Source organism: Meles meles, chromosome 10 (assembly GCF_922984935.1).
Source record: "Meles meles chromosome 10, mMelMel3.1 paternal haplotype, whole genome shotgun sequence".
Lineage (NCBI taxonomy): Eukaryota > Metazoa > Chordata > Mammalia > Carnivora > Mustelidae > Meles > Meles meles.
Window position 1 is genome coordinate 29,893,360 of NC_060075.1, and position 15,832 is coordinate 29,909,191.

At 36.7% G+C, this 15,832-nt stretch overlaps 1 protein-coding gene across 2 annotated transcripts in view; it reads right to left on the bottom strand.

The window, feature by feature from the left end:
- CPED1 (cadherin like and PC-esterase domain containing 1) overlaps positions 1-15,832 on the bottom strand; it is a 276,516-nt gene that overhangs the window by 175,202 nt on the left and 85,482 nt on the right. For both annotated transcript variants that reach the window (XM_046020852.1, XM_046020851.1), the window contains exons 5-6: positions 4,903-5,035; positions 3,121-3,289 (exon numbers count right to left, since the gene is read on the bottom strand). In XM_046020852.1, the coding sequence (XP_045876808.1) occupies positions 3,121-3,289; positions 4,903-5,035 (302 nt within the window). The remainder of the gene's footprint in view (positions 1-3,120; positions 3,290-4,902; positions 5,036-15,832) is intronic.

Genomic DNA, 15,832 nt, shown 5'->3' on the forward strand with positions numbered 1-15,832 from the left:
AGCCTATCCCGGGGCTTAGAGATAAGAAACAATTTCTGGAACTAAATCTCCAAAGCAGACATTATAAGGAAACATTAATTTCTTTTCTTTTTTTTTTTTTAAAGATTTTATTTATTTATTTGACAGAGAGAGATCACAAGTAGGCAGGCAGAGAGAGAGGAGGAAGCAGGTTCCCTGCGGAGCAGAGAGCCCGATGCGGGGCTCGATCCCAGGACCCTGAGATCATGACCTGAGCAGAAGGCAGCGGCTTAATCCACTGAGCCACCCAGGCACCCCGGAAACTAATTTCAATAGTCAGTTGAAGATTCCTGACCAACAAAGGACACTATGGACAAAGTTAACAGATAGATGACAAATAGGCAAGAGTAAAATGTCACTTGTCACCTGTTGCAAGCTGGAAAGGTCAAGTGTTGGGCAGGTTGTGGGGACATGGAGAGACTGATCATGGCACAGAAACTGATAACAGCCTTCTGGAGGGTGAGTTGGGATTATTTAATTCTTTCAAATGAACATGTCTTATGACCTAGCAAGTCATAAGACTTGCATATATTCTCTGGAAAAATCATATGCTGGTTCATAAAGAGTCATATATAAGACCTTGTACATTTGAAGCACTATTTGGGTTAGCCAAGAGTTGGAACAATCAAGCTATCTCTCACTGGAGGTGTGGGTAGGTAAACAGAATATAGGCATGGAATACTGTACAGCAGTGAAAAGTGACATAGAATGTGTACATGTAACATGAATGTTTCCTTCTTGAAAATATGTAGTGCTGCACTCAAAAAAGGTAAAAGAAAAAAGTCTCTAATACAATTTACATAAGTTAAAAGCATATATATGCATAACAAAACAAAACTGCATATTTTACAATCATCTAAACTAAATGATACACATTAAATCATTATAATGGTGGTCTTTTGAGGAGCAAGGGGATTGAATGGGGAAAGGGGATAAAATGGATTGCATAGATCCATGTAGGAGTCTTGCACAGACTGCTATTGTAATTCTACAAGAATGGGGGTTTTGGACTGTGCTGAGTAAACATTTGTTGAGTGTCTGAGTGTCACATGAATGGAGGAATATGATTCATTTTCTCTCTCTGTACCTGAGTTCCAAATATTATGGATTTGTATATTGTGTATTGTGTGTGTATTTGTATATTGTATATTGTATATATTGTATATTGTATATATTTCATTGTATGAAACTGTAATTTTTTTGTAGGCCAAAAATGACCAAATATCAGCAATTTCATATAATGCAACCTAATGGAAAGGGAAATTTGAAAATAATGAAAGGTATTTAGGGAAATATAAACAACCACTGTAAAAACTAGTGGGAGATAACATGAAAGACAAACCAAATTTGATTCCACTTTTTCATAATTAACTCTAAACCACCTAGGTTGATATAGTTAAGATGACTGTCCTTAAAATAAAGTGCCCTTAAGACTAAAGTAATCAATGGTATTTCCTTAAAATGTCAGCCATTTATTATACTAAGGAATATGGCACCTGTATCTTTTCTGATGCTGATCTTTTTTTTTAATCATAATATCTAATGGGCCATTTAAAGATTTTTCACCACTGGAAGATTTTCCAGAACTTACAATGTAGTTTATATACAATGTAGATAAATTCTGAAAAACATCAGGTTCAGTCACTTCTCAATCTCTTGACACTATAAAAGGCACTTTTACATTTGTTTTCTTAAGCCACTTTATTATGATTGAAATACAAGAAGTTGTACATATTTAATACATAAAATTTGATGAGTTTGGAGATAAATACATGTATGAAACCATTGCCACAATCAAGCCATAATCACAACTATTCCTTCCAAATTTTACCTCCTATGTATGTATGTATGTATGTATGTATGTATGTATGTATGTATTATTTAGTGATATGGGCATTTAACATAAGTTCTCTTCTCTTAGAAAATCTTAGTATTATTAACTGTAGGCACTATGCTGTCCATAAAACTCTAGACCATACTCATCTTGCATAAGTGAAACTTTGTACCAATTAAACAATCCCTTCTCACTCCCCCTTCCCACAGCCCCTGATAACTACCATTCTATTCTTTGCTTCTGTGAGCTTGACAATTTTGGATTCTCCTATAAGTGAGATCATGTAGTATTTGTTCTTTGAAGACATTTTTTATTTTAGAGAAATAGTTGTTCAGAGAATGGATATGAGAAAATGGGAAGAAACTGAAAGAACATACAAGTTAGGATACTTGTGTGTTCTTTTAGTTTCTTCCTATTTCCTCTTACCTGTCCTCTGAACAATTATTTCTCTAAGATTGGAAACTTGTTGGCGCGCCTGGGTGGCTCAGTCATGTAAGCGTCTGCCTTCAGATCAGGTCATGATCTCCGTTTGCTGGGATGGAGCCCCACATCCGGCTCTCTGTTCTTCTTCCTCCCTCTCCTTCCATCCCTTCCCCTACTTATGCTCTCTTTCTCATTCTCTGTCATATAAATAAATAAAATCTTAAAAAAAAAGAATTGGAAACTTCTTAAAATTTACCAATGTGTTGTTACTAGACCTTATTTTCAATGGAGGTAGCCTGAGTTACCTTTTATACCTAAATTTTTTGTGGTTGTTAGTAAGTTCTTCCCAGAAAACGTTCTCATCATGCTTTATGTCAGGGCTTTCTAGCTTAGGAACACTTAAGAGCTTTGTTTTTCACTCAGCAAATATTCCATATTGATTACTGTAATGAAATAGGCATTTTGCTTCCTAAGAATGAAGAGAAAACAAAAGAGAAAATTTTTATTTTCATTTGTTGTAATGACTGTATTTTTCTTGAATGGGAGGAAAGTCAAGAAAACAGAACACAACTGAGGATTAGTTTTGAAATGGGTCAATGAACTGAAGTAAAATGATAAATTGAGAAAACAAGCTGTAGATTTTGTGATCTCTCGTGAATTAAGCTGTTTCCAGTTCCTTTTTGAACCTGCACCTATTAAATGAAACCTCTACTTGCCGCAATAAAATGAGGCAATCTTTGTTCAACGGGATTTGATAATCATAAAGGTTAGAGAAAGACAGCTCAATTGAGTTTACTTATCTTCATATACTTTGAGTGAAATAACAGCTTTGACAGAAATTTTACCTTGACAGTGAAGCGTTTTTTCTTTGGTGGATTCCAAACTGTGCCAGTTGAATGAATGAATGCACGCAAAGGTGTCAAGGACGTCACCAACACATACGCTTTAAGAATCACAGATATTTCTTCAGCTCTGAAGACTGTTTCATGTGGAGCAAGGACTATCGTTTGGTTCCTAAAAAAATGAACCAGCATAGTTACTGCTCCATAACTTAGGGTACCTCATTTGCAAATTACCTCGATGCATTGTACACTCAACTATCCTTTGTTGGGCTGTAGTCTTCAATGTGTGGGTTTCCTTAAACAATTTCGCTACTTACTAGCATCACTACCAGCGTTATACAGGTATTGGTAGAGGGGATCAAATTGATAAGAGTTCTCTACTCTTACAGATTTAATTAAAAATTTTTTAAGAGAAAGAAAGATGGGAAAATTGTACCTAAAGTAAGGTTTAAAGGTTTAAAAAATATAAATTGGTCACAAATGTTACAACATTTGTTGTACAATGTTGTACAACATTACAACAAAAGTGATTCAAATTACAGTTTAAGGAATAGTGAAGACATTTTCCTGTCCTGCCCTGGCCTGCCTTTGCTCCATCTTCTCCTTGACAAAAAAAGGAGACAGGTCACTAAAAATATGCCAAAATAAATACATTCCCTACTAGTCTGATTCTACCCAATAACTGTCACCATGGATAATTATGGGTTCATTTAAAGAAAAAAGTGTGAAGATAACACTAAAGGTTACCAAGGAAAATTAACATTAATACTTTGTGATGAAACAAGTATACTTTCATCATAAAAGATCCCCAAATATCTAGTTACTTGCTTTTCACACAGTATTTCTGTTTCAAATATCTGTGTTTGACCAATGAAAAGATTGTTCTATTTCAACTTTTGAAGTCTAGGTAAGCAGGAAGATGCATTTGACATCTACCAGATAATTATAAAATTAGATGAAGTAAACTATTTTGTTTCTTGGATAAGATATGAAAAGCTTTTCATTTTTCACTATAATTTATCTACATTACAAATTCATTTCCTTGGAGGGGACTTAAATAGTTTGGGACTGCAGTTGTCTTCTTAGATCCTAGGAACCATTATATATATATATATATATATATATATATATATATATATATATCTGGAAAAAAAATTCATTCGGCCATGCTCATATACTAGGACAATGTCATTTGAGTATAAAATGGAAGTTAAAATTTTATAGTTTCACATTGTCAAAAAATATATATAAAACTGGAAAAAAATTCATTAGGCCATACTCATAGACTAGGGCAATGTCATTTGAGTATAAAATGGAAGTTAAAATTTTATAGTTTCACATTGTTAAGGTTTCAAATTCAATTTCCATTCATGTAACTTCCTAGATAAGAGTCCTATTTACCCAAATGTTTATTCTACGCCAAGAGAGGTTTGAATTACTCTAGAAAAAAAAATCAGTGATGGCATTCTCTATTAAGAAGTGATAGATGAGAGACTGTGGAATCTGAGAGACAAACTGAGGGTTTTGGGAGGGTGGGGTGAACCTGGTGGTGGGTATTGTGGAGGGCACGTGTTGCATGCAGCACTGGGTGTGGTGCATAAACAATGAATTTTGGAACACTGAAAAAAAAATAAAATTTAAAAGAGAGAGAGAGAGATGAAATTTTATGTAACAGAACCTGATAATTCAAACATGTAACACCCCTAGACATCTTCAGGGGTTTTCTCTTGTCAGCTGTTTCCAAGAATGCATGCTGGATACAACAATTCAAAATGATTAGCTTACAGCTGTTCACGTCGCCAGTCCCATGGTTTCCACATATGTGGCTTCACTGTTTTTAAAAGGTGACTCGAAGGGCTCAGCTTTAACGGCATGCTCTGATCCAGACACACAGAAGGGCTCACCGGAAGTCGTAGTTCTGAAAAAAATTCAAAAGAGCAAAAACCAGTCATTCTATTGCTTCTTTTTGAAATTGCTCCAAAATAGTGTTTGCTCTGTTCTGCTACTGGGTGTATGGGAACCAGGCAACCATTGTTTCTTCATTCTGAATCAAAGTTAGATCCATTCCATAATGCATGTTCAGAGAGGCCTCTGTTTTGCAGTTCATTCTCTTACACTAGATTAGGAAAACAATTGTAGTAATGGATTTCAACTCTTCCTACTCAGAAAGGGAGGTAGATATGGTGTCTCCAACTGTCCTGCACCAGGCAGAACTATCCTCCAAACACATAGGAGATGCACTCTTACTATGGGAAGATGGCTGCAGGACCTGACTTTGGCTTGTGATGAGAATATCACAGGGACAACTTGAGTTGATTTCCCGACAATAGCACAGTCCTTCATGTCCAGAGAGTCTGTCATGCTTCATGATCTTGGTCAACTCAAAAACAGTGTTTTATCATTTTGTAAAATAGTATTTAAAATTTCTTAAAGTATATAAAAGTGAAGACCAACAGGAACAGTTTACTCAGAACGCTGACTGATACTTTAAAAAAAAATGTATTGAATGTACATGGTTAAAAAAATTCAAATTGTATGGAACGTTATCAAATTAGAAAGAAAAAAAAAAAGAAACATCCAGCAATCCACCCCTATCTGGGACCTCTCTCTGCCAAAGCCAATGTTTACATATTCCCTTTTGAAATCTGTATCAGTGCATAATGGTAAGATGCATGCGGTTCTTCCATATGTAAACTGATATATCAATATATCCATACAACTTATATATGCAGATATGTCTGCTTTTTCTATTATCCAAAAGACACATCACAGTAGTCCCCTTTATCGGTCGTTTTGCTTTCCTCAGTTTCAGTTACCCATGGTCAACCCCAGTCAAGAAGCAAATGATCCTCCTGACGTACCATCAGAAGGTCAGTAGCAGCCTAACGCGATGTCATAGTGCCTGCGTCATCCATCTTCATCTCATCATACAGCCGTGGTATCCTCTCACATCATCACACGAAGGATGAATGCAACACACTCACATATTTCGAAAGAGTGAGACCGCATTCAAATAACCTTCTTGCAGTCCAGTTATAACTGTTCTATTTTATTATTAATTATTGTTATCAATCTCTTATTGTGCCTAATTTATAAAGTAAATTTTATCTTAGGTGTGTATGTATAAAAAAAAGTACATATAGGGTTCGGTACTATCTGTGGTTTCAAGCACCCCCTGGAGCTCCTGGAACGCATCCCCTGCAGATAAGGGGGGGATTACTATATAATGATCTATGTCTGGCATATTTACCTACCAGTCCATCCTGGAATCTTAGCCTTTTGCACATACATAGATTTTTTTATTTATTTGACAGAGATTACAAGTAGGCAGAGAGGCAGGCAGAGAGAGGAGGAAGCAGGCTCCCCACTGAGCAGAGAGCCTGATGTGGGGCTTGATCCCAGGACCGTGGGATCATGACCTGAGCCAAAGGCAGAGGCTTTAACCCACTGAGCCGCCCAGGCGCCCCTACATTATACTTTTTAATGGCTTAGGGCGTGCCATTAAATGAATATACATTTGATTTAATCCTTCTCTTATTGTCGAGTATTCAGATTATATTTGTAATTTTTTCTTTTATTTCAAAAATACTGCACAATGAATGCTCTTCTAAATCTATTTTGGTGTACTTTCACAAGTTTATCTAGGGGCCAAGTCTAGTCTATATGTGTAACTGCCAGATCAACGAATACATGCATTGTAAATTTGATAGGTTTTATTGAACTGGCTTCCGAAAATGTTGCCCCAATTTCCACTCCCTCCAACAGCACATGAGAGTTGTTGTTTCCTTGCTGTCAGGTCACAGTGGTTTATTTTTAAATTATACAATCTATCTCGCTCTCAAAATGGAGCAAAGCCTTTAAATTATTTTTCCCCCTTGTGCACGTTTCATCAATACTAACATAGTCTAATTTAAAACACTTCACACTCTTAAGTAAAAGTCAGCAGAAGTCAAGCTGTTCAATGTATTCCCATATCTCATTATTTAGCACAGTGTGATCTTCTCAAAAAATGATGGCCTCCTTGTAAGTCTTCCTTATTAATGAAGTTCTAATACATCATAATAAAAAAATACTCAAATTGCTTGTTTCTGGATGTGACAAATGATGAGTCATTAAGATAATTTCTCTTCTTGGGAATCACAACTTAAGAAGAGTTGAAATGTTTATATAATCCTTTAAATTCACGGTAAGAAAATGCATTCTCTTTTTTTCAGTAAGTAGACATTTTTAAGGATTTATTACTAGGAAAGATTTTGTCTCTCCAGAAGGGCTAATTTGTGGCCTTCTTTTGTATAATACGAGAACAGTGTAATTGACTCTGATTTCCTTTTTATCCGTACTGACAGGAAGCACAGCATTGATTTGAGCCCAAGCAGAGCGGACTTTGGAGAAGCTGCCCCTATTAAGTGTTTCACCAAGGTAATACCTCAGTGATTTTCAGGAAGTAGTAGCCAGCAAATATGTCAAAGAATAAATAATTTTATGTCACCTTTTTTTTTTTTTTGCCTTAGTTCAAGGGGAAGAGCCTAAAACACAGAGCATAAGGAGTCCAGTATAGGAATTGTCAAGAATATGTCAACATTTCACATCAGCCCCTGAAACTGTGGTTGAACAATGGAATTTAATATTGATTAAAGTAACTTTTAGCCTTTGTGTGTGTGTGTGTGTGTGTGTGTGTGTGTGTATTCCATTTCCCCCTTTTCCCTTGACCACCCAACAAACACACACAGGAACCTAGAAATCTTCTATAAACAATGCCAAAGTAGCTTCCTTCTGTTTTGGGAGAAATCTGGGAGATGAGTGTCTATGATATGCCTATGAGTGTCTTAAATGGCCTTGTAATTCATTAACACATATTTACTAACTATTTTCAGACAGTAATTAAATACGAAGGGCCTACCATGTATCCTTAGCGCTTTTCTACTCCACAATATGAGGACTGAATGAATAACCAGATACAGATGTGAAATATCTATATGTTTTTATTTATTGGCTACTCTTAGCTTATTTCAAAGAGCTATGAAGCTTGTAATTTTAACACTTACCCAGAGGAAAAAAACGAACAATTTTTTAAAGATGCATGAAGACTGCTTTTCTCCTGCCTTCTAACATTTGGTTGGCGAGGCATGCAGTCAGTACCCACTGAGGATGGTACAGTTTCAAGAAAAGAAAGATTCAACCAGAACCATAAGACCCGGGTTTTCATTTTGATTCTTACTAACCAATGCCTAATGGGTGTGTGACAATGCTAAGGAGTCTTCTAGAATCCAGAGTATGATTTCCCACTATCTCTTGATTGTCCCACATCACTGGACACAATGTTGGAGCATAACAACTGCTCAGTAAAAGTTTGTTTTAGCAATGAGCTAGTTTGGTGGTGGTGGTGGTGGGGCATTTAAGTCAACGTGTACTTGGAGAACAAAATGATATCCCAATTAAAAATATTTTATTTTTTCCCTTCTATATGCCATATAATTATATACACTATAGGCAAAGACTATACACTAGAAAACTAGCAAAGATTAACAGGCAAATTTAAACGATATTTGATTTAATGTTTTGCCCAGAGCTAATAATTAATAGGAAAGTAATATTGGAAAATGTAATTATATTTCATAAATGTTTGAATATTGGCTTGCATTTCAGATTAGGAAGCTATAGTTAGCCAGTATTTTCTTATTTTAAAACCTCCCGTGAAGATAAAAAGTCTTAATTAATAATTAACAATCAGTTTTGAGATTAGAATTATAAAATAAGTACCATTTGTGGATATATTAATTGTTCTTTCTATCCCAAGACATTTACAAGTCTTATTCCTTAGCCTACAGGTATACCTATGCAAACATACCCGCAGAACTTATATACATAACAAATGTAAATTAATATATGCACAAACTAAAGTCATAGCCAGGAAAAAACAGTCAGAGCCCTGGGAGAAAATGAATGGATGGCAGAGTCAAAGAGGGAAGTGAAGACTATTAACCAAGAAACTTACAGAAGGGGACTACTAAAGAAGGCAGCAATAAAGGAAAATAATAAGTAGTGAAGCTCCCAGTGCTGATGAAAGGGAAGATCTTGCCACCCCAAGCCCAGGAGGGCGGCGAGTATAGAACCAAGCAAAGGGCATAGCTTTGAGAGAGGATGCTGAGCTATGGCCACAGGTAGAAGAACACAGGCACTTCTAAGCCAGGGTCTGGCAGGGAAGCAGGTAGGGGACAAATACCCCAAAGTTTTCTCTTCCTGAACTCTGATCTCCTGCCAAAAGTTAGGGGACAAGGGAGCCCCATTGATGCAATGTGCGAAGGACAGCGTCCTGGGGAAGTGTCTAGAGTGAGGGAGCAAATAGAGAATGAGGCAAACCGTGCATTTGGAAAACACAAACTTCTGCTCCAGTTTTCTTCTTACTAGCCCCATGTCCCAGAGAAAGAATCGTATGTGTGTATGAGAGTGCGTGCGCGTGCATGCACATAGGAGAAGAGTGAATAAGAAAGAAACATTAGGGGCGCCTGTGTGGTGCAGTGGGTTAAGCCTCTGCTTTTGGATTTGGTCATGATCCCAGAATCCTAGGATCAAGCCCCAAATAGGGCTCTCTGCTCAGCTGGGAGCCTGCTTACTCCTCTCTCTCATTGCCTGCCTCTCTGCCTACTTGTGATCTCTGTCAAATAAATAAATAAAATCTTAAAAAAAAAAAAGAAAGAAACATTAGCTTTGATCTTTAATAAGAGCATTTGTACATGGCAATAGGTCATGGCTTAAGACAAATTGTGTGAAACTGCATTTTGTTATGTAAAAAATGATTGAGTATTGATCAAATTTCAGCAATTCATAACTTTTCTCTTACTATGCTGTGATGCCTATTGGATAAAAGCAAGGGAGTACATAAACATACCACCTGTGAAAGAAGGGTCCAGTGGCTAGAATGTCTATGGGTAGGAATGACGAAAGGGTGCACTGGTTAATTTTATGTGTCAACTTGACTGGACAAAGGGATACCCAGGTAGCTGCTTAAACATTATGGGTGTGTCTGTGAGGGCATGCTCAGAGGAGATCAGCATTTGAACTGATGGAATGAGTAAAGCAGATAGCTCTCCCAGATGTGGTTGGGCATCCACCAATCTGTTGAGTGCTTGAACAGAACAAAAAGGAAGAGGAAGGTTGAATTTGCTCTCTCTCTGACTCATTAATTGAGCTGTGACATCAATCTTCTCCTGCCCCTAGTACACTTGGTTTTCAGGCCTTCAGACCTGGACTAGAATCTAACCATTGGCTCTCTACATCACCAGCTTTCCTGTGTCTCCATCTTGCAGATGTCAGATCATGGCACTTCTCAACCTCCAGAATCACCTGAGCCAATATGTTACACAATAAATCCCTTTCTCTCCTTCTCTCTCAGAGAATATATAAATAATAGAAAGATAGATAGATCTTATTTTCTGTTTCCATGGAAGACCCTACTATGAGGGACAAACTTGAATCCACTCAATAAGTATTTAGTAGATGCTTGGAAAACAAAAGAAGCATAGCCCAAGTTCTGCCAATTCCTAGAAAAGAACAAACAGCTCACCTCTGAATCTGTTTCCTTCTTTGCATTATCAAGAAAAAGCCAGCAGCAAGCACAGTGGGTACTAAACAAATATTTACTGGACAAACAACTAGACTTCTGAGGTCCTTTATAATTCTAAATTCCTGTAATTGCAGGTGATAAGTTATAATTTTTAATATATGCTGTGTATGACCTAATGGAATAGATAAGTGGCTAGAGTCCAAGGCCAGGGCTGGAATATGGTCCCCCTGTGAATTCACATATATTCCAGCAATTCCGAAAGCTCTACAAGGTCAACCAGTTGCCATTTTATTCATCTGAGGCCCAATAAACCAGGTAGGAGAGACTGTATCTGGAATCCCTTTGAACTCCCGCCCCGTGAGAAAGTATTTGGGGAATATCAATGACCCTTTCATTTTTTGAGCCCTGTACAAAATGAGGGAGCAAACAAACCACTGGGCACATTCTGGTTCACTAACTTGATCACTCATTTGCAGTTAGAAAGGAGGGATTGTGTTCAGTGTTAAGTACTTCAAAGGGAATTAATTTATTGGACCAGGAGCTCTATGAAGTCAGGAATTCTGGATTTTTTTCTTTACATTGCATATCTAGTGCCAAACACACGTAGGCTGGCACTTAACATAGGACGTACACATATTTCTGCTTAATAAGTAAATGCTAATGTCTTCTTAACCAAATAACTAGAGATAAGTGCACTGGCCATAGAAAAAGGGGCTGAAGTGAAAAGAATGAGCAAGCCAACTGCTGAGCAGTTTTACTAGAGTTGTATGGCTTAACCTTTTGTTCTTGACCTAGGAAATCAGCATAACATGGACAAGAATTCATTTTTCTCTGTTCACTTCAATGCAGGATTTGTTAGAGTAACATGACATTTTATGACCCCATGGGGACCCTGCAACAACACAGGGAAGGCTCCAGGAGGAAGCAGAGATGGACGTCTTGAATGGAACTATCAAAGGCCCAGAGGTTTAATATCAGCAGAGCCCCCCAGAACCCAGAGCAAGCATAGAAAACCATGGAAGAGAAAGTCATCAGTAGACAGCCAAGAGGAAGGCTTCCCTTACAGGGACATCATTTAAGAGATGGATTTGGGGACCAAGGCTGCCTTTGTTTCCCCAAGCAAGCTAAATCTATGCTTTGGGAAGACCTGGATGAACCCAATAAAGATGTATGTGCTGATTTCTCCAGGATGTTCCAGTATAGTTGCTATCTGATACCTTTTATCCCCCAATAATATTTTACAAATAATATTCCAAAGAATATTTATTCAAAAAATCCTAACTCTTGTTTATTAGTGGATTCCTATTCATAAGTATGACCATGAACAAATTCCTTAACTTTTCTGAGTTCAGTGCCTTTATCTGGAAAATGAGAATTGTAACAGTAATAATAAGAAGAACATATATCATATGGATGCTGACAGAATTAAACATAAAATTTTCTTTAAAGGGTTTTGCACAGCCCTTTCTCAAAAAATGTTAAATAGCTACTACTAGTAGTAGTTTAATATAATCCTTTTCTATAACCTAGGAAATCTGCTTACAACTAGAAACTTCACAAAGTGTAACTTTGTTAGTTCTTTTGAATTTATTCAGTATTAAGTATTTCTCATTACTGCTGACTATCAAAGTCTAACCTATTAAATCCTTTTTTATGTGATTCTTAAACATGTGACATTTGACATTAGTCACTCAAGAACAAAGCAGGAAATATGTGATAAGCATATTTCCAAACCAAAATAAAACACAGCAATTTTATTTGAAGTAGCTTGTAAAAACACACTGGTTTTAGTGACTTTCCTCAAATTTAGCATTGCGATCACCCAGCAAAGCTGTTCATTTCCTGTTTCATGTACTTAAAGGAGTTCTGTGTTAAGGCCAGGTTTCTGTGGATGGGGTAAGCCTCAGACTGACCCAGTTTTGCACGATTTAAACCTATTCCTCTCTGTTTTGTTCAGGAAGATACTTTTTCACAAACACCAACACAACCAACTTTTGGTCAACAGAACTAGCTCTTAGTCAACAAATTTATGACCCATAGACAAAAGTCCCTAGACTATTTCAGACCTACGCTTGAATTTAAATGGTATAATTTGAGGATCTATGTGCTCCAAACACATCAATTCATTATAAATTTTTCACTTTCATTTTATGCAAGCATCATTATTTTTTTTTTTAAAGATTTTATTTATTTATTTGACAGAGAGAGATCACAAGTAGACAGAGAGGCGGGCAGAGAGAGAGAGAGAGGGAAGCAGGCTCCCCGCCAAGTGGAGAGCCCGATGTGGGACTCGATCCCAGGACCCTGAGATCATGACCTGAACCGAAGGCAGCGGCTTAACCCACTGAGCCACCCACGCGCCCCCCTTTTTTTTTTTTTTAAAGATTTTATTTATTTATTTGACAGAGAGAGATCACAAGTAGACAGAGAGGCGGGCAGAGAGAGAGAGAGAGAGAGGGAGCAAGCGTCATTATTAATACATAATTCTAACCTTAAGCCAAGCAACTCAAAATTCCTTTTTTAAGATTTGACACTACTACCTATGTGGATTTGATACCAATAGTTTATTGTCTATAGTTTCCCAGAATATATTTCTTATGATGCCAAATAAGGGTGCATCAAACTACAAATATAAATATCATAGTCTGTCAGTATAGTAGTTTTGGGGGGAAAAGAATAACTTCCATTTTGTGTTGTAAGAAATAAGTTACAGTCCATGTCCTGATGTAAATGGAGATACCATCTGACCCATAAAAATGACCAGATCAGTAATACAACAATGTGCTTGAAAGAAGTAGTCACCGTATAAAGTTTTCACCAACTAACCAATCAATCAAATGCTTGTTGAGCACTCAGTAAATGCAAGCCATTAATGTTCTCCTTTCTGTTCTTTTTCAGTGGAAGTGTCAAAGTCATGCAATAGTACAAAAACAATTTTCCCCATGGACTGCTCTATGTTTTGACCATGACAACATAAGAACCTTGAATTCTGTTCATTTTCCTTGGTAATAAAAGCTATGTCTAGACTACTACTTCAATTTTCTTGCCCCTGTGATTTCACTGCAATGGCCAAGCAGCATGAAAGATTGTTTTATTACTTTATGGCAGCTTAATTTTGCTTTGATATTTTTCTGCATGAGTTTTCCAGGGAAAAAATGCTTGACTAGTTCAGCAAGACCAAAGATGAATAATTCAGTATAAATTAATGAGCATCATTAATAACAATTTGAAACACAACCTCCAACACAATATTAATACATAGAGTGCAACAAATATGATAATAGAAGAGCTGTCTAAACCCACCCCTTGTGAAAATAAGTTAATCACTTTATTAATATTAAACTTTTTCTCAGGAACATTTTCTGGAGTAAACCATGAAATACTATTGATATAATTTACATCAGAATAATTAATGACTTACTACAAATTTGAGATTCTAAATTCTTTTTAAGTATATTGAAGTCAGTCCTAATTTAAATGTAAGACACAAACACTGGGGGTTATTGCCCCTATTTTAAATGAAACCATGCATTAACCTATTTTTCCTTCAATGGCAACTTCACAGACCAACTCAATCTTCCATTTTTACCCTATGTTTTTGGTACAATAAAATGTGCATAGTATTGTCTCAATCTGCTTCCCTACTTCTACACTATTTATCAGTAAATGTATTAAACGTGAACCAAGTACATATTTAGAATATCTGTATTTTCATAATATCTGACTCCAGGATTGAGACAAAAATATAGAATACAGAGACTAGAGCCAGTTGCCAAGACAAATTTAATGAGGGCCAGAGATCCAAATGCCAGAAAGAAGTCAGTAACATGGAAATATGTCAGAAAAGATTTTTGGTTAGGACACTGAGCAACATACTTTTATGGAAACATTTCATCCTCAAGTTCTTTCCCCTCTCCAACTGACCAGTGATATAATTGGAGTCTGTGGAGGTCGGGCTTGGCTGAGCGGCATCATAATATGAGTCCACTCCTAATATAGATGAGGACACAAAGGGCAAGAGTCAGAGCCAGGCAGAACCTGACAAGAATTTCTGAAAGGTGTCTCAGTTTTCAGCCTTAGCTAGGTAAGACGATCATTAGCCAGGTACATTTGATCTATTTTATATCCTGTAAATGACTAAAGAATTAACCAATTAATTGAGCCAAAGGGGGAGGGGGGTCTTCATATCTGAAGTGCTAAGTAATTGCTGGTCTTTAAAAATGTTAATTAGGTGATTGAAATTTCAAGTTTTTCTTTTCCTATTCTTGTATAGATTTTAAACCCTGAAGTTAAGCTCTTCTCCCTGTAGAACTTGGGTCAGAACATTAAATTCAATGACTATTTTCTATAAGGATATTCTTTCTTCTCCTCCTCCTCCTCCTTCTTCTTCTTCTTCTCCTCCTCCTCCTCCTCCCCCTCCCCCTCCCCCCCTTCTTCTTCTTCTTCTTCTTCTTCTTCTTAAATGTAGGCTCCATGCCCAGCACAGATCCTAATGAAGGGCTTGAACTTACAACCCTGAGATCAAGACCTGAGCTGAGACCAAGAGTTGGACACTTAACCAAAGGAGCCACCCAGGTGCCCCAAGGATATTGCTCATATTTTCTTTATATATCTCTTATCTTTCATATTGCCAAGATTCTTTTGGTATATATGTGCATGTAGATTATATATATATGCATGTCTATGTATATAAATTATATAACATACATATTTAATTTATATATAAATACATATATGAATTATTTTTCCCAGATTTAATACAATCTAACTCAGCTTTAGTTCTGACATCAGCATTTTATCTCAATTAACCTCACTTGTCTGTATGTCCCTGAATAGCAATCCCAGACTGAACATCCCTTTCTAAACTGCCACTCAAATGCCTTAAAATAGGTGGATGGTGGACAACAAGTCATTTGTATCTTGTTTTTTTCTTACCAAATATATTGAATGCCTTAGGGAAATGACTATGTGGCACCCAATAACATCTAGTCATTTTCAATAAATTAAAAATGTTTAGTTGTTGCTTTAAAAAATCTCATGAGCTCTGGCATCAGTCAGGGGTTCAGAGTCATGAGTTAACCAATCCAACTCTCAGTTGTAGTTTGACTCAATGGAAACTGAATTTAAAAACTTGGTTTGTTGGGGTGCCTG